The sequence below is a fragment of the Gadus chalcogrammus genome, chromosome 4, assembly GCF_026213295.1.
Source record: "Gadus chalcogrammus isolate NIFS_2021 chromosome 4, NIFS_Gcha_1.0, whole genome shotgun sequence".
Lineage (NCBI taxonomy): Eukaryota > Metazoa > Chordata > Actinopteri > Gadiformes > Gadidae > Gadus > Gadus chalcogrammus.
The window spans coordinates 12,855,496-12,875,792 of record NC_079415.1 but is presented as its reverse complement, the minus strand read 5'-3'; the positions used below and the strand labels follow the sequence as shown (position 1 = coordinate 12,875,792).

The 20,297-nt window shown below is 47.9% G+C and overlaps 1 protein-coding gene across 3 annotated transcripts in view; it reads left to right on the top strand.

Annotated features, from left to right (window-relative positions):
* The window catches only part of LOC130381341 (rab GTPase-activating protein 1), a 71,568-nt gene extending 51,545 nt beyond the window's left edge, over positions 1-20,023 (top strand). For 2 of the 3 annotated variants that reach the window (XM_056588870.1, XM_056588869.1), the window contains 9 exons: positions 178-219; positions 971-1,099; positions 7,115-7,207; positions 8,105-8,215; positions 9,078-9,182; positions 10,376-10,459; positions 13,645-13,716; positions 14,055-14,252; positions 15,778-20,023. In XM_056588870.1, the coding sequence (XP_056444845.1) occupies positions 178-219; positions 971-1,099; positions 7,115-7,207; positions 8,105-8,215; positions 9,078-9,182; positions 10,376-10,459; positions 13,645-13,716; positions 14,055-14,252; positions 15,778-15,903 (960 nt within the window). In that variant the 3' untranslated portion in view covers positions 15,904-20,023. The remainder of the gene's footprint in view (positions 1-177; positions 220-970; positions 1,100-7,114; positions 7,208-8,104; positions 8,216-9,077; positions 9,183-10,375; positions 10,460-13,644; positions 13,717-14,054; positions 14,253-15,777) is intronic. The other variant, XM_056588872.1, reaches the window with a different exon arrangement.
* Positions 20,024-20,297: the final 274 nt, after the last annotated feature.

Sequence of the window (20,297 nt, the reverse complement as noted above, 5' to 3'; positions counted from 1 at the left end):
AGATGAAATCGCTGGGGACGTGAAGACCCTTTTGTTTACCAGAAGTGCATCCCACACTGTTTGCTGTATGAGACCCTGCTGGACCCACTGCTCCCTGATCAGAAACACATCTGACCACCATCCCATGGTTCCCCTGAGGGAGAATTTAACTGTGTTTCCCTCTCTCTGTGACCACAGGGCATCAGCGTGATCTTTAACGTGGCCCTGGCACTGCTCAAGGTGAGACGGCTCCGTGCAACGCACACGCACACACTCACAGACATACCCGCTCATGCACACGCACACAAGCACGCAAGCGCACGCAGACACACACACACACACACACACACACACACACACACACACACACACACACACACACACACACACACACACACACACACACACACACACACACACACACACAAGCACACACACAAGCACACACACCTGAATGCACACATAAACACAAACACACACATAAGTCATACACACAGTAACACAGCCCCCCGCCCCCCAGATAGAATGAGACTGTCGTTGCCATGACTATGATTTTCAAAGAGCATCCTTGGAACACACAGAGGTCCCCCACACAAATGTGTAACCTGAAGGCACCAGGGTGGGTTTGTTTTACCGGAGATGCACATCATTACCAAGACACACTAATTAACAGGCAGGGGACATCGCATAGGGAGGAGATGGCAGGGTGGCCACGAGGGTTATACATGCCATCAGATTTGGTGACACGCTGTGTTTTTATAATGGGGTGTCTTTAAACGCCAGCTAGCTGTTACGCGCTACATCAGGCCAATTCACATTGGATGTATGAAGTCTATGGGCCTAGTTTTTAATAATTATACATATAATTATATTTTTTGTGTGTCACTCAGACTTCTCAGGACGTCTTGATCTCAACAGACTTGCTTCACGTTGGATAATGTAGGCGGTCGATGGCCCTATTCCGATTGTGTTGTGGTAATGTGCCCCTCAGACATCTAAGGATGACCTGATCTCCACGGACTTTGAGGGTGCCCTCAAGTTCTTCCGGGTCCCTGTGCCCAAGCGGTACCGCTCCGAGGAGAACGCCAAGAAGCTGATGGAACTGGCCTGTGGCATGAAGGTAGGCTGTTCTTTGCCTCTTCTTCTTATACCCAACCTCTCCCACTTGAAACGGATTTTAAGCAGTGAGAGGAAAATACGTTCTCCATGAGTATATTTTCCTTTAAGATATTTACATACCCTCTCCCACTGGGAAAAAAATCTTTAACTTTGCCTGCAAGTAAAAGAGCTGTCGTTCCCAACGTGGCCAGTAGGGGGCAATGTGTAGCCATAAGGGGAGCCTTGGTAAATCAAGTAAAACAAACCACACACCTATGTTGTAACCCGCTTTCCAAAGAGTGGCCTAGTTTAGATGGGCTTACATTGAAGGTACCGCTGGGAAAGTTATCGGTTGGAACAAACTCCTGACAGGGAAGGTTGAAGGGTGACCTTGCTGTCTTAATGAAGACAACGTGGTGCACCTTCTGCAGCGCTCTCTCTCTCTCTCTCTCTCTCTCTCTCTCTCTCTCTCTCTCTCTCTCTCTCTCTCTCTCTCTCTCTCTCTCTCTCTCTCTCTCTCTCTCTCTCTCTCTCTCTCTCTCTCTCTCTCTCTCTCTCTCTCTCTCTCTCTCTCTGGGGCAGGGACCTAGGGATGCAATGACGAACCAATAGGAACAACCTTTCCAAAGAAAAATGTCTGAACTTATGAATAATGGAAAGCTCTCCAAACTTCCAGACCCCTCTACTTTAAGTAGAACCTTGTTCAATACGATCGAATGTCTGATGGATACAAAGGTACTTAAATGTTATAGTCTATGCCATTTGACAATATTTCACATGTTTCACAAAGTTAATCATAGTATTACACAATATTTAAATATTCAAAAAAATCTAATCAAATCAAAAAATCGAAATGGTTAATCAAAAAAGATTAACCATTGTGTTTCAATGATTCACAAACCATTAAAAAAAAAGCGACAATGATTTAACTAAAAAATGTAGCGTTCCTGAAAACGCAACAGAAAAAGCTACCTGCATAATGCAGGTCCCATGTGTCACAATGAGTCAGCCAGACGTTAGACAGATGGACGTCTCTTTTCATATCAATTAAAATAATAATATATAACATTGCCTGAATGAATGCACTTCCAGACCTCAATTACATACACGGTCATACCCTCGATGCATTTAGTCGACAAGATTAAGGTATCTGCATACGCTATGTTAGTTTCCTGAAAACATCACTTCATCGGGGGGCATTCTGTTGAAGCATTCATATGCGTGGTATGGACTTGAGCCGCTCCCCTCGGTGAGTGTAATCTAAGATCATCACACGGCTCCTCTCCAGCCCCAGTGAGTCTGCAGCAGGGCTCGGTCTTAATTGCTCAGCAGCTCTGCGCCCCACGCCCGGCACACGGGGGGAATCGCGCTGTAAATTCAGCACTTTTCATGGGAAGTAACAAACTGTCAAACGCTACAACCCGTATTGCAGAGTACAATATGGCTTCTTGCTTCTCTATCCATGCGAGGGCTTTCTCTACGGCTGGTCCACTTGACAACTTCATCAATACGCTGTGAACCTGTAAGTAACCAGAGATCAGAGTAACGTGTCAGTCATTGAAGACATTGTAAGCGGTTCTGACAAGAATCCCATTCTCGCTCTACCACAAAACGCAGGCTTCTGTTTACACCTGACCCTACGCCAGATGTAGTGCTGCAATTTTTCAACAAAGTCAGCTGTGACTCAAGGGTGCCTGCGTGTAATCCCATGGGACCCCAGGCTCGGTTCCTGCATGCCTCCTCACTGAAAGAACCGCAGGTAGAAAGGATGAACTCCCTGGCTCCGTAGAGTCGGAACAAACAGAGGGAAATAACCACTTCGTGCCTCCCCGAGGTGCGGGTTTGTACCCTCGTCCCCAATGACGTGGAACCCTACTGTTCCACGGTAAAGGAAAACAAAACGACTAAAGCTGACTAAAAGGTGCCACACTAGCGGGGAATGGTTTGGGTCTCCCTAGCATTGCCATGCGTGTCCCAGTGAGCGGCTCCGCTCTCGTTTGAAGTCTGCATAACACGGTAGATTTCGATTCGAGGCACCAAGGCACGGGTTCCTCACCGCCATCCCATCTTTCCTCGGGTCACTCTGGTGGTCAGCCAAAGCTCTGTCTGCTTCTATATGAGCGGTCAACTTGACCCCCCCCCCTCTCTGCGGGAGCGGGTCACCACGGACCCTTCATCGTCGGTTTGGGGTGCAGTACGCTCCCATACAAGGCCCATACTGCACCCCAACCTGACGGCCCTTGTCAAGGCTCCCCCAAGGGCTGGGACACATCACTGTCCTGGAGCAACGGCCAGTGTCTCTGGCTCTGGTAGACCTATTGAGGTCTCATATGGGCCTTCCCTCCCTTACTGAGCCTCAGGGCAAGGCGTGGTCCATGGAGCAGGTCTTAGCTGAGTAGGGTTTCTGTCTCCATTGGTTCTCCTTAATGGAGAGGACCAGCCCATTGGGCCAGGATGTGCGAGCACACACCTCGCCTTCCCTCGACCCCACTCTGTTTCTGTCCGCTTTGCACAGAGTCCAGTCATTGTGCCTTGCGATTTGTTACGATGGTGGTAAACATCTTACCCACCATTGTACCTTGCATTCAAGGTCTAATTGGCCATCTCTGTGTGTATGCAGCGAACCCATTGGTTGAATTTTATTTGTAAAACTCTCCTTGGACCAGTCCCTACTTACATATGTACATATCTCCTTAGAGACCAATTCCACTTCAGCTTGCGCTCGCTCCACATGCTCGTACTGAGCTGGGAGAAAAAGCTTTTTAATATGCTGCCCCCTCTGCTGGGAACACCCTCCAGAAAGAATTAAAATTGTCAGAATTGATTCCGTTTGATGCCCTTGGCTCATTACTAAGGACCTAGAATATGGAAGTATTGGAAATGAAATCCCAAAACGGTCTTTTAATTGTGTGAATATTGTGAGTTTTTTTGTTGTTGTATGAAAACTTGGTGTATTTGTTTGTTTTATGCTGCCCTCTTGGCCAGGTCTCTCTTGGAACAGAGATTTTAAATTTCAATGAGACTCAAATAAAGGTTTAATAAAAAATATATATTCCAAAGCGCCATGGACCAGGTACCAGGTACCTACCTTATTGGAAGAAAAAAAGTTTTTAAATAAATGTACATATTTATACATCTTCTACAGTTGTATACCAATGAAGTCCAGGCATTATGCTACAAATCTCCTTATGAAACAAACTCATAACTTATTCAGAGGACTTCTTGGGGTCAGGCTCTGAGCAACTTTTAATGCGAGTGTCTACCTATTACATTTCCTATTCTTGTCCTCCTTTCAATGCTATGACCTTTAGACTCGTAAAAACTTGATTTATGCAAAGCGCCCTCAGCGATTTGAATAAATATCATGGGCACATCATAAGAGATGTTCACTATTAATATCCACTCCTCAGCATATGGTTGATCTCCATGTCTGCGCGCCGTTAATGTCTTTGTCCTTCTTCCTACCCTACACTATCTGCGTTGATTAACGAATAGTCCCGTGATTACGCAACAAGGTGTGTTCTCCAGGTTGAAAGGGGATCCTGGACTTCAAAACATAAAGGGAAAGCAACCGATTTGATGTACCCACTATATGTTGAGACCAAAACACGGCCAAAGGTGTGAGGGAAGGGCTGGCTGAGGAACAAAGAGCCTTTGTTCCCAGACGTGTTTGATCACGTGTTACGTCACTCACCCGTTTGTTTCACGCTGAGACAAAAGGTGGAATCCGCAGGACTAATGGTGTAACATTGCGCCAACGTTTTGCTAGCATTCGGTTTGCATAGATTTAATGTATTCCAGCATTGACTGCGCCAATGAAAACCAAGATGGAGGAGCATATAGGATGGATCAGGCACACACACACACACACACACACACACACACACACACACACACACACACACACACACACACACACACACACACACACACACACACACACACACACACACACACACACACGGCAGTATCTAGCTACAGCTGGCCATCATCTGCGGTAGCCGCAGGTGTTGCTCTGCAGCCCCCTGGGCTAACAGGAGGAGGAAGAACAGGTCAGCTAAAGCCCCCGCAGAACCGTGGCAGCAGTGGAAGAGAAGTCAGGGAAGGTGACGACAAAGCAGAGAGTGAGACGGATCACGCGGGTCATGAGCTCTGACCTCGCCATGCTTTTTTTGGTCTTCGTGTTTCGCCTTCCTACCGTCTATTTCCAAGTTGCTTCCCGCAGAGTTCTCCTAACTGAGGAGGGGTGGGGTGTGTCTCGCCCCTGACAAGCAGGACAGGTGACGAGGCCTGGGAGACAGCAGGGTCAGCGGATGTGGACACATGATGAGATGGACACACGCACACACGCAAACACATGCACACGCACACATGCACGCACATGCACATGCAAACACACACGCAAGCTCACACACGCATGCAAGCACACACACATACACACATGCACCGACTGTGTCCAAATAATACTTAGTTTTGCTTTGAGTGCACAAATGCATACAAACCCAAACATGACCCCCACTCAATCACTCCTACATGTATGCTCACTCTCACACACCCACACATGTAACACACACTCATGTACACTCACACACTCTCTCACACTCCTTGATCATACTCCCATCTGCACTCATCACTTTTAACACAAACACACACACACACACACACACACGCACAGCTGCCGCCCCCACACACGTATCACAGCCTACAGATTACACAGATTGACTCATGGCTTGTTGACCCTTTGTTTGGTGCTGTATGTTGTACAAGCTGGTGATCTGTCTCTCAGGACTGAAATAGACTCCCTCACAGCACTACTTATTCTATAGCACCTGGGGTACCAGAGGAAGGATGGGGGGGGTGGCTGTGGATGAACCGCAACAGATGAGCCCAACACTTGTGGACACATGTTTCCTCAAGTATTCATTCATTTCTTTCTGAGGAGATCCGTGTGGCAGCCTGATATTTGTTGATTATTTTTGATTTGTGGCATATTATGAGTGGCATGATTTCTGTGCTACGGTCACACCTGTAGCATAGGGCTCCTTTGGAAGGAACGGCTACTCAGCTATTCATATTGGAAATAAACGTAGCACAAAGGAAACCGGTTTCGTGATGACATTTGAATCTCTTTCATTTAGAAGCAATTCCGTTTTATATTGACCTCATTCATTCATAATAATAATTATTGTAAGAACGGGAATACTAATAATAAGATTGATTGCATATCAGACAGAACATTTTCAGAATGACAATGTGATAAATAATTATACTGAATAATAAAACAAACAGTGTCTCAATAATAATTGAGTGCACAGGTGGAGCAGAATAGGAGGAAACGAGAATTTGTGTTTCTGTATTTCTACATGGTGTTACTCTTGAGGGCAATGTCAAATGGATATAATCTCAAAGGATTATATTGATTCCAAATACCCATAAATACCCATAAACATTTTTTTTTGCAGTTGTAACGTCCGGTTTGTCTAGAAAAATACTACCAAAAACCAATCGTAAATCTGTAAATGCATTCTGCGGCGTATTGATCCCACTGGGAGTGCTAACGCTCCACGATGCAGTGCTAATAGTTCACACTACTTGCCCGCAGTCTGCATGCATTTTATCACTTGGTTTTCCACCACGGGACATAAAAACGACAACCTATTCAACGGGGAGCCTTGCCTTTGCATATCTGCCAAGTCGACACTAGAGATGCAAAGTAGGTGCATCCAACCCATCTCCTGGCTCCTATCTATGTGGGTCAAAGGTCAGCGCCTCATGCGTATGAGCGCTACTCTGGACTACTGTAGGAATCTGCAGGGACATCACGATGCCATAGTGAAAAGATTTATGAGTGGGGTTGTGTTCAGGATTGCGATCCTTTCAGTAGTTTTGATTCTCTACGATTTGGGTAGTAATAAGATTGCCAACGGTTGCATCTTTTTTGTAGTTGCTGTCTTATTATTATTATTATTATTATTATTATTATTCTAAATGCATGTGTAGTATGTAGCTCACAGGAGGGCGGTGTTTTGTGGTGCAGATCAGCCAGAAGAAGCTGAAGAAGCATGAGAAGGAGTACCATACCATCAAGGAGGAGCAGGAGCAACAGGAGGCTCCCATCGAGAGATACGAGGTACACGCACACACACACACACTATGCCACACACACACACACACACACACACACACACACACACACACACACACACACACACACACACACACACACACACACACACACACACACACACTATGCCACACACTTACACACAAACACGCACAGACACCCACACACACACACACACTGTTCCATACATGCATGGTTTACAAACACACACACACACATACTGTACACACACCATGCCACACATGCATGCACACACTGTGCTGCATTCACACACATAGACAAACACACCCCCCCAGGATAACAGGAGGCCCCTACCAAGAGATGTGAGGCACATTCTCTCTCTCTCACACACACACACACACACACACACACACACACACACACACACACACACACACACACACACACACACACACACACACACACACACACACACACACACACACACACACCCCCCCCCCCCCCCCCCCCCCAGGATCAACAGTACGCTCCTATATAGCTGTGGCTCACACACATACACTCATTATATTGAAAACATGACTAAAATCATAGTTAATGAGTTGTCTACGACTACCGTGTGCTATCTGGGACCATGTTAATGAGTAATCCAGTGCGCCAGTCGTGCTCTGTTAACCATTACGGACTACAGTTTCTCCGCTATGCCCCCGGTGTCCCTTGACCACTGCTAACATGCCCTCCACGATCAGCACAGCTCTCTAAAAAACAGCGCGCCTCCCCTGCTAGCTTCCTCTTCCTCTTCCCCCGTGCTCCCGTCCAGATCTCTCCGAAACTGCCCACTTCCTGTTCTGCCACGTGACGCTCTCCGATCGGTCGGTGTTCACCGTCTCCCCTTCTGCTTGTGTTCCCTCCTCCTCTCGTCGCCCCCCCCACCTCCCCTGCCAGCGAGAGAACCGCCGTCTCCAGGAGGCCAACATGCGTCTGGAGCAGGAGAACGACGACCTGGCCCACGAGCTGGTCAGCAGCAAGATCGCCCTGCGCAAGGACCTGGACAACGTAAGAACATAACAACGTCAGCCCCGTGTCGTTACCGGGAACTGGGGAGACACATGGATCTGTGTGGTGTGGGTGGGAGTGCACGTGCATCTTTGTGAGCGTGCTGTTCAACTTTTTGGTTTGAGAGTGTGGATGTATCTGTCTTTTCGGTTCCGTCGTGTGTGTTTGGTGTGTGCAATTGGTTAGAGACCGTTATATATATACATTTATAATGTAATGTATAATGTCGCACTGTGAGTGTACCTTGTGGGCTAGCGGGGAAGGTTACAGATGGAAGTGTGGTTGAGGTTATTTATGTTGTGATTGTGTGTGTGCACATTCATGCTTTATGTGAGGTTAAACCCTGACCCCCGTGCTGTGATTACCTTCAGCACTGGGCGTGCAGAATGACCTCCAGGTACACTGCTGCCGCATTCTGTCCTGACAGCCGCTTCAGCCACTTTATCATTATTATTTTGCGTGTGTGTGCGTGCGTGTTGTGTCTGTGTGCATGTGTGTGGGTTTGGGTAGTGTGTGTGTGTGTGTGTGTGTGTGTGTGTGTGTGTGTGTGTGTGTGTGTGTGTGTGTGTGTGTGTGTGTGTGTGTGTGTGTGTGTGTGTGTGTGTGTGTGTGTGTGTGTGTGTGATTGATTGTTGAATGTGTGTGTGTGATTGATTGTTGAATGTGTGTGTGTGTTTTTGTGTGTGTGTTCGGTGAATGTTTGTGTGTGTGTATGTGTGTGGTCGGTGAATGTGCGTGTGTGTGTGTTTGCTGAATGTTTGTGTGTATGTGTGTGTGTGATCGGTGAATGTGTGTGTGTTTGCTGAATGTATGTGTGTGTTTTCGGTGAATAAATGTCTGTGTGTGTGTGTGTGTGTTCCAGGCCGAGGAGAAGGCTGATGCCCTCAACAAGGAGCTGCTGATGACCAAACAGAAGCTGGTGGACTCGGAGGACGAGAAGAGGCGACTAGAGGAGGAGTCAGCACAGGTCAGTGTTCCCCTGTGTTACTGATGGAGAGAGGTGGACTATTTATCACACCGGCCCACATTCAACCCCACCAAAAAGCCACACAAAAAGGAGAGTCGAGCGCAAAGTCAAAAAGGCTGAACAGCTCTAGGGTTTGTTTCCAAATCTCAACGAAGAGGAAAGTCTTATACATGTCGAGGTAGCGATGCCTTATCGCGTGATGGAGAGTCTGCGGCGGCCAGCGAGGGAACCAGGAAAACGGTAGTACGCCTCAGCCTCAACGCAACACATCACAAAGTCAAAGGTCGTCTCTGGCCACGGCCGAGTTGACTAACAGAAGAACTTTGCAGCTTTCTGCGTCCGTTTGATAGAATACAGCGGGGGGGGATGGAGAGAATCTCTCTCGCCCTAATGGAGGCACGGCCGCCGACGCCTGGCGGCCATCTCCGCCTCGTCTTGTTTATCTGTCGACCCCGAGGATCTGGAGATTATGTACGGGGAAATGAAGCCTCTAAGGCAGACTGCGGACTGCTCGTTCGCTCCCTCACTCCCGCTCTCTCTCTCGCTCTCCCACGCTCTGTGTCGCTCTTTCTCCATCTCCTACTCTCTCCATCTCCTACTCTCTCTCTTTCCCACTCTCTTTCCTGCTCTCTCTCCCTCTCTTTCTCTTTCTTTCTCTCTCACTCTCTCTATCTCTCTCCCTTACTCTCTTTCCCTCTCTCCCTTACTCTCTTTCCCTCTCTCTCTCTCCCTCTCTCTCTCTCTCTCTCTCTCTCTCTCTCTCTCTCCTACTCTCTTCCCTCTCTCTCTCTCTCTCTCTCTCTCTCTCTCTCTCTCTCTCTCTCTCTCTCTCTCCCCCCTGGTGTGTTGGCGTGGGCTGGGTGGAGGCGTGAGAGGGGTCGGCGTTGGCGGTTTCAATCTGATTTGTGTCGAGGTCACGACTTTGGCGTCCGCCATCAAGCTGCCAATAGCCCGTCTCTGGTTAATGCTCCCTGGCAGCCATCTTGGAAGAACACGAGGGGCCCCTGGGGGCCGCTGTTGACATTGCCTTTGTCACTCTTGTCCTCTGCCTCTGCCAAGGGTCGCGCTAACACTATTACTGTGTGTGTGTGTGTGTGTGTGTGTGTGTGTGTGTGTGTGTGTGTGTGTGTGTGTGTGTGTGTGTGTGTGTGTGTGTGTGTGTGTGTGTGTGTGTGTGTGTGTGTCCTCTGCAGCTGAAGGAGATGTGCAGACGGGAGCTGGACAAGTCAGAGTCTGAGATCAAGAAGAACGGCTCCATCATCGGGGAGTACAAGCAGGTAGGCACCGACCGTGTTCTGCTGGAAGCGTGAGAGACCAGAGGCTCTTCTGGACCGAAAAAATAACTGAGGCCTTTGTTTGGTTCCTTTTCTAACTCTCTTTGAAGAAGTGAAACTGCGTCAGACTCCTACTTCCTTATGATCAGGAGTTGCATCAGATTAAGAGTCAGTCAGTCGCTGATAGACATCCTTGCGTCATTGCTGTAAAGATCTCGGCCTATTAGGCAAATTTATCATTGCACTATTTTTTTAATAGAACATAAACACATTGATATCTTGGTTACTTTACTGTCCACTGCCCCTGAGAGAGGCAGCAGATCCACACAGTTCTGCTGTCCTCCACTCCACATGTTGATGGCACGAAATCGTCCCGCTAGACCTGACTATATAAGGGGCTCATGTCGGTCTGACTGTTTGTGGGACATCACCCCACACCGTGAAGCACATCTCTGCCAAACTCACCACAAACATTGTTCATAGGTATGCTGTGATGTCTACTTAGGGATATGTTCCTGGTCCTTTCAAAGGGGGTCACCAGCCCCTTCCTATTGTTGTTTTGTGCGAAGATCAGAACGGACACGTCATTCGACCTGCTATCCTACAACATTTTGTTTTTGTTAATACTTTTGAGGTGAATCACCATCAAGTGTGTTTATAGAAGACAGGAGCAGGTTCACTGAAGCACATCCAAAGACGGTCGTCGCCGCGGACACCCCGTGTGCCTTGAGTCGTGCACATAAGTGTACACGTACAGGGGCTGCGGCACACAAACACCACACTAGCCATTAAACTATATTCGCATAAACTATATACCATCCCACCAACTATATACTAACGGCAGGCCCCTCGGCTATGTGCTGGCGATGGCTGAGCGTAGGCCCTTAACACAAACATAAACTAACAGCGGCTTCCCCCTGCTGAGCCCTGGTGACAGCTCGGTCTTTGTCGACTCTAACAGCGATACGGCTCTGGTTATACTCGAGGCTTAACCCCACTGCCTCTGCAAGGCATGCACAATGCTTTGCGGTGGTTCAAAGGTCCTCCAGTCCCCCTTGTGTCAGGCTGTGCTAAATGTCCCCAACGCCAGAGAGCTTCACAGGGTGGTTTCGGGGCGATTGACCCAGCACCAGAGCATGTGAGCGGAGCGGAGCGCCGCGCAATTCCCGCTCCCCGCTCAGGAGGATGTCCCCTCATTCGCTCTGCTGCTCAACGTTGTGCCAGGGCGCTCCGCTCAAAACCGCTCCGCGCGCATCTTAAATTTCCTGCCGCTCCGGCGAAATCGCTCCACGCTCCGCACAAATTTACTTCCCAAACTCCATCTTGCTACTCTCGCGGGCACACGAGGAGCCAGTGTTGCGGGGGGGGGGGGGGGGGGGGTGGAAGGGTCTCACGTGACGCATTTTATCCAATCAGGTTGCTAGGATGCTCCCATTGAAACCCATTCTATTCTACGTGAACCACCTACATGTAAGCCGCTAGAAGCAGTTAAAATCGGAGCGGACTGGAGCGGAGTGAAATCCCCGCTCCGGCCTTTGAATTTAAAACCGCTCTGCGCTCCAACCCGCTCCAACCTATTTCTTCCGCTCCGCTCCACCACCCTGCTCCACGCTCCGCTCCGCTCACATGCTCTGCCCAACACACCCTTATTAACCTCCAGAGGACAAGGAACACACCGGGCTGAGGGGTACACTCAGAGTACAGGCCCTCTAGTTCCTCCGACTGAAGAAAATGGATCTGTTTCTTTATAAGTGCCCCCCGCAGTAATATGGTCTGTTCTTGTGTATTCTCGTACGTGAGCCGAAGTTGCTTGGCGCTGAAACCTATCATTCCACCCCATGCTACTAGTGTCTCTTATAATGGCAGAGCTATAAATTGCACAATGGGCTTGTCTCTAACTTTTCCACACGAGGAACAAAGGAAATGGCACCGACACCAGAAACATATCATTCCCCTTTATTGGGTGTAAAAGTATAGCCCGGAAATTGCAAATGATAGAGCTAATATGAAAGGGCCCTGATGGGTTTCCTGCGTGCCCGTGTGGCCGAACTCTCTGGTGTGTGAGAGCCCTTCACATCAGAAGCGTGTAGCACTGAGCCACGCTATAATAAGCCCGGTGGTGACACGATGGTGTTCAGCTGAACGGCTGCGCTCTTATTCTGAAGGGAGTGAGTGGCTGAGTGGCTCCAGATAAGAGAACATTGGAATAAATGTCCGTAGAGAGACAGGGGAGACAACAGAGTTATGTGTTGTTGTGCCATCGTTCCTCCCAGATAGACTGATGTACGGCTTGCTATAGGTGGTTAATATCTTGATTATAAATGTTGTGTTCATGTGTCTTTCTCTGGGCGGTGCGGAGGAAGATTCATTGTCTTTGTCTGTGTGATGCTGATACTATGAAGCCGAGACATGCCTCATAATATACAACATGATATTATAAGGTTTCCGAGTACCGATACAATATGTATGTGCGATTCTGTATATATTGAGATTCTGCAGGAATTGTGGCACGATATTTCTATTTATTTTGCGGTATTCATCTTTTGCTGGTTTAACATCGGGGTTCAGGTTCACTAGGTCCGTCGTGTCCGCCATGGTATTTCTATTAAAGCCGCCGATTTGATGACTGAATCATAAAGTTCAACACAATCCCTATAAAGCTCTACCTAGTCACTATGGCAACCTACACAATCCATATACAAATATGACGTCACTATGAGAACCTAAATATATATCCCTATATATTTATTACATGCACTGTGCACTTCAATTTGTAATCCAGATGCATGTTGTAAGATATGCGGAGCCTATCTTGGCCCGGTGAGTGTCTTGCTACGGATTTGCTCCTCTCCTCCTCCTTGTTTGTACAGCTCTCCTCCAAAATAAACTGAACAGAGACAAGGGAACAAAGTGCTGTCGCCATTAGGATGACTCAGGGTGTCACTGAGATCCATGTGTAGAGCCAGCGACAGAACAAGTCTGGGGGCGTGTTTGTGTGTGTGTGTGTGCGTGCGTGTGTGTGTATCTGTGTGTCCCAGTGTGTGCCAGCACGCATACGCCTGTCTGCTACTTTGTGGATCACCGGTGTAGGAGAGAAAGGGAAGATTGCCACCGACACTGAATAAATACCGTCGTCATTATGCAAACGGTGGTGTTCAGTCAGGTGACCTTCGACCTCTGTTGTGTAGATCTGCTCCCAGCTCAGCGAGCGTCTGGAGAAGCAGCAGACCTCCAACCGCGGAGAGCTGGATAAAATCAAGGTAGTTCATTCTCCCACCCCTCCAGCCCCCTCTCCCCCTCCAGCCCCCTCTCCCCCTCCAGCCCCCTCTCCCCCTCTAGCCCCCTCTCCCCCTCCATCCCCCTCTCCCCCTCTAGCTCCCTCTCCCCCTCCAGCCCCCTCTCCCCCTCCAGCCCCCTCTCCCCCTCCAGCCCCCTCTCCCCCTCCAGCCCCTCCCAGTTTCTTCCCCCCACATCCCTCTACCATCCTCTTTCATCATTCCCCACCTTATGATCTACTCCCCCCCCCCACCCCCCCAAACCCTCAATCTCACCCTCTCCATCCCCTTTATCACCACCTCCCCCCCCCCCCGTGTTTCAGGCCAGGGTGGACGGCTGTGAGAAGTGCAGCGTTCTGTTCAACAAGGAGGGGCGTGTGCGCCTGGCCACGGGGCCCCTGGGCGCCATGGGGCCCGAGGAGAGCGAGGAGAAGGAGGACCTGAAGAACCAGCTGAGGGAGATGGAGCTGGAGCTGGCCCAGACCAAGCTGCAGCTGGTGGAGGCTGAGTGCAAGATACAGGTATGTTTAATAATGCACCGGGTTAGAGGCTGCCTGGTACGATTTAGAGCATTGGTTCTTTGAGGATTAATTTCATTTCCAAGCAAAATTTGTATAGGAACTGAAATATCCCTAAACCAATCGATGTTGAATCGAATCACATCGGAACATCTAATAGAACCCGGACCTTGTTGGAAATCAGTGGCGATCCCCAGCCCTATGCAGTCCAGAGAGGTTCAGATACAGGGACAGCACTGTATGCACTGTAGATAGTAGATACAGGGACAGATACGTATGGTGGGAGATACGCAGCCCAACTTGAGGTTCATGTCTTTAGATGGATGTAATGGAAAGTATTAAAAGTGGTTGGACGGGGCTGACTAGCACCTGGTGGTAGGACCAGGCAGGAGGCCATGATGGATGGGGCTGACTAACACCTGGTGGTAGGACCAGGCAGGAGGCCTATGGACGGGGCTGACTAACACCTGGTGGTAGGACCAGGCAGGAGGCCATGATGGACGGGGCTGACTAACACCTGGTGGTAGGACCAGGCAGGAGGCCATGATGGACGGGCTGACTAACACCTGGTGGTAGGACCAGGCAGGAGGCCATGTTGGCTGCACATACACGCAGCCAGAGAGAGAGAGAGAGAGAGAGACGCACACACAGAGCAAAACAACGACTTGAATAAACGTATCGGACAAATCCTGATAACACTGCCTCATCCAATGCGAGCGCCACGGGCGTATTGATGTGCGTCTCGGGGAACAATGCGCCGTGTTTTGACAGCGGGTCTGCAGCCAGCGTGATGGAGTCATAACGGTGGGGCTGGTGCGGCGCGTGTGACAGGCCCATCAGCATGTGCAGCGGAGGTGGGCGGGCCGCCGCCGCTATAGGCTGACTGATCTGATGACAGGCCCCCCCTCCCTCTGTGTGGGGAGCCACATACACACCGCTGCCGCCTGACAGGCCCTTCAGATATGTGTCGCTTATGCGAGCATGGCCTCACGTTACAAGGCCGACCGTAGGTACGGGCCAATAGGGCAGGGCCGCTTCAGGAGACGGATGAGGGCCAACGGAAGGGGCGGACAGGAACACACAATCAAATGGGGGGCACATGGGGTCCTTCTGCTCTTTCTTTGCATTTGATTTCTTTGATTTTACCGCTTTTAACGTCCAAGATATATAATAAGTATTAATATTGATATGCAAGGTATAATATATAAAAGCATTGTTAAAAGGTTATTCCTTTGCCCAAGTTCTATAAGTGTCATTTAGTGCGACTTGTCGTTTACTGCCATTTCTTGCAATATAAAATATTAAACTGTATAGTTAAAATACTATATAGTACTTTTTACTACGGTCTATAAAATGGTCAACAATGTAGTTGCTATCAGGTATATTGGTGCTGGATGCTTTTGGACGGATCGTACCATTTGATTTCACTCATGTTGCTAATGTTAACGTTCCTCGTGTCTTCCCTTCCTCCTCCTCCCTCTCCTCTCTCCCTCCTCCCCCCCCCCCTCCCCCTGGTCTCCTGTCCCAGGACCTGGAGCACCACCTGGGTCTGGCCATGAATGAAGTGCAGGCCGCCAAGAAGACCTGGTTCAACCGGACCCTCAGCTCCATCAAGACGGTGACGGGCGCCCAGGGGGGCAAGGAGAACACCTAACTGACCCCGCCCACTCACCACCACCGCCTCCCCCGCTGCTATCAGCAACGCCCCCCCACCACCCCCCCCGCTGAAGGGATTTCAACATAACTTGACTGCTACCCCCCCAGGATGATCTGGGGATTTAAAAAACAAACTGTGTTAACACTACACCCCCTCCAAGCCTCCTAATCCTCGTAAGCAGGCTGCGCCCCCCCCCCCCAGTAAGTCCATTATCCCAGCAGCCCCCGCTCACCATGGGTTTAGGGTGCGTTTTGTTGGCGCTGCGCGTCCAGATCTCCGTTGAACAAGAGGCTGGGTGTGGAGAGAGAAGAGGCTTCTGTTGATTTTAATCTTTGTACTACTGATATTTAAACGCTGTGGAGGAGCGGGGGCTGGACACAGGCCGGGCGCATGCGTCACCACTCCCTGCTTTATGTTCAACTCCCCGGCACAAGCAAGCGTAGTCGTCCCCCCCCCCCCCCCCCCCCCGTTTGACAGAGAGGGAGGGGTCTTTAGGTACAGAGCTGACATGAGATGAGACGCCTTTTTCTGAACGGAGCTTTTTTTCTTTCTCACATTTACGTTTAACAAAGTGTCACGATTTTTTTAATGTATGTATAAGAATGTGCTGTTAGAAGAAGAAAAACACGGATATGTGCGTGGATTGGTGTTCCGTTAATGTTGATTGTCGGGATTGTGTATTTGCTTGAGTGTACGTGTGTGAGTGTGTGTGTGAAAATGTGTGTGTGTGTGTGTGTGTATGTATGTGATTGGACTTGGAAGATGTGCTTCAGTGACTGACTGAACAGCCATGGATGAGTATGGCGTGTAAATATGAACATAGCAGAGGGACAGAATACAAAGAAAGCACTCATTTAGCCTGCGCGCGTGTGCATGCTTGTAAAAGGAACGTTTTAGATTTTTTTCTAATTGTCTGGGTTGCGCTGATTAACCAGTGTGTGTATACGAGTGATGCTGGTGGCAGGGTGGGGCGTATAGCAGAAGACAATGACCATGTGACGCACAGTGGGCCAGAGAGAGAGAGGCAGTCTTGCCCATCTCCCGTGGTAGTAAATAACTTTATTAAATCTAAATTCTCGAACTTTAAAAATGCATGAGGGTTTATTGTCAGCAGCACCTGGACACAAATAACTTGGATACGTGGAAACTTCATGAGGACCTGGCTAACTGAAACCCTCGTAGAATGAATATATATATATATATATATCTCCCCCACACACAGTCCAGGCACGGCACAAAGACCAACGAGTGTTTGAAACCCTATCCGTCACTAGAGACAAGGGTCAGACCGCTTGATATACGGCAATACGCTCACACATACACAAACATGCACACATACACATGCATGAACACACACACACACACACCCACAGGTACTGGTAATTCCATCTGGCTGTTTGGGAGACATGTTTAAACCACTCACCCTACATCACTATTCCAGCTCTCATGTCTCCAGCTGCTTGCTGACCCCCCCTCCCCTCGACCTTTGACCTTGACAGAGGAGGTCATGTTTGGAGGCTGTGTTTCGCTAGGGTAGCAGACATATTGTGTTAGCACGGTGTCATGAGTTTGCCTCTACCAGCATATGGAGACCCACTTATATTTAGAATAGACTCAGACACACATCCATATACGTTGAATACTTCTATTAAAAGCACAGCAACAACTAAAACGTGCGTTCTTCCAAGAGCCCTCACCCGATCAAAAGCACATTTCATGATCCATGTCCACTGCCTTCCTGGACCCCAGTCCTACACTGAGTGGGTCGATGCCCAGCGTTCTGATTGGTCCATCTGGCTTAGAGGGTTGCCGGGCAGGGTCACCGGGGGCCATACAGGAGTTCGGACCAGGGTCGCAGTGAAGCCCATCCCGGGTGTGTGTATGTTTGTATGTTATTGTGCTCCTTTTTGTCTTTAGGAAGGAAAGTGCAAAGCTTGATGCTTCTAAATCATTATCACTCATCCCGTTAACACTTTTCTGTCAACGCTGAGACGTTAAGGAAGGATTTATTGTGTCTGACAACGTGAAGAGAACTGGTGAATCGTGAGCTGAATGTAGTTTGAAGGAGGAGCGTTCAGTGGGTGTGAAACATACCCATGATGCAACGGGGAAAGGCCAAATAACAACAAAGGGGTTCAGTCCTCTAACCACCGAGTTGTAAATAACATATAAACCATAAGTGAATAAATCTGGGGGTTTGTTTCATGTTTTTTCTATTTTATAACTAACGTTGCCTACTTGTACCTTACCTACCTGCTGTGATACAGTTGACTTCACTATGTTTTTACTTGTTTTCTTTATTTCGCTCCGAGCTTGAAAGTCAAACTGCTGTTTGTTAATTTGTTACTGACATGCCCAAAACGTAGCTTTGTCATTGGACGAAAACAAGGAACATTATCAGCGTGTGGACATTGTAATAGTGTAGGTTGCATTGTGTATACTTCATGACTTTCATCATAAAGATCTGAACACGGAGAGATTGTATCTGATTCTATTGTCCGCCCTCCTTTATGTTGCACACGTTATTCATCATATATATACAGCGCCCTCCATAATTATTGGCACCCCTGGTTAAGATGTGTTAAAAGCCTTAAAATAAATTCAATTTTTATTGCAGAAACATATTCTCACACTGAAAATTGTAGAAAAATGTAACCTTCAACTCAAGTGAATTTTAAGTGAAAAAAAAAGTCCCTGACTAAGAAATAATTATTCTTCATAAAATCACCTGTTCCACAATTATTGACACCCCTAACAATTCCTAGGAAATAAATGTAATTAAAGTATCTCTGTCATTCCTACAGTAGTTTACAAAGTTGATCAGAGTATGTTGGAACATTTAATTAGTAATTCATAACTTCCTGTTTCCCTGGGGTATAAATATGACGTGCCACAGAGGCCATTTCTCTTCAACATGGGAAAGACAAAGGAACACACCGTTCAAGCAAGGCAGATGTGTGTCGACCTTCACAAATCAGGCAATGGCTACAAGAAAATAGCCACTTGTCTACACTTGCCCATATCTACTGTCAGAGGAATCATCATGAAGTTTAAAACAGCTGGAACAGTGGTAAACAAGCCTGGACGAGGACGCAAGTTCATTTGGCCACCACGCACAGTGAGGAGAATGGTAAGAGAAATAAAAAAATCTCCAAAGCTCACTGTCACAGAATTGCAAGGAATGGTAGCATCTTGGGGTCACAAAGTCTCCAAAACAACCATCAGGCGCTATCTACATGCCAGGCTGTTTGGGAGGCATGCACGGGAAAAAATCTTTTCTCACTCAAAATCATAAACGCAAACGCCTGGAGTGCGCTAAGCGGTAAATGACCTTCAACTGGGACTGTGTGCTTTGGTCAGATGAGACAAAGATAGAGCTTTTTGGCAACAAACACTCCAAGCGGGTCTGGCGGAACACAAAGATGAGTATGCAGAAAAGCACCTCATGCCCACTGTGAAGTACGGGGGAGGGTCGGTGATGCTGTGGGGCTGTTTCTCTTCCGAAGGCCCTGGGAACCTTGTTAGGGTGCATGGCATCATGAACGCGGTGAAATACCAGGACATTTTTAATCAAAATCTGGTGGCCTCTTCCCGAAAGCTGAAGATGGGTCGTCACTGGCTCTTTCAGCAAGATAATGACCCTAAACATACGGCCAAATCTACCCAGAAATGGTTCACCAGACACAGAATCAAGCTCCTCCCTTGGCCATCTCAGTCCCCAGACCTCGACCCCATTGAAAACCTGTGGGGTGAGCTGAAGAGGAGAGTGCAGAAGAGAGGACCCAGGTCGCTGGATGATTTAGAGAGATTGTGCAAAGAGGAATGGTCGAAGATCCCTCTTTCTGTTTTCTCACATCTTGTGAAACATTATAGGAGAAGACTAGGTGCTGTTTTGTTGGCAAAGGGGGGTGGTACAAAGTCTTGACATCAGGGGTGCTAATAATTGTGGCACACATGATTTGATGTTAAATAATTATTTCTTAATGTGGGATTTTTTTTCCTACTGAATAAATGCACTTGAATTAAAGGCTGGATTTCACACTTTCTTTCATTGTGGTCCTATATTATTTAGAAAAAAAATGAATTTATTAGAAGCTAAAGAACACATCTTAACCAGGGGTGCCAATAATTATGGAGGGCGCTGTATGTATACACACATATACATACACCTTTTATATACATACATATTTACATATACACATATAGTACACATGTCTATACATACAGTATATATTTACATATACACATGTCTATACATACAGTATATATTTATATGTACATATGTATACATATATTTACACATACACACATGTACACATGAATATAAAAATGTATAGATAAATATATATACATGTGTATATGCATGTATGTGTGTATATATATATATATAT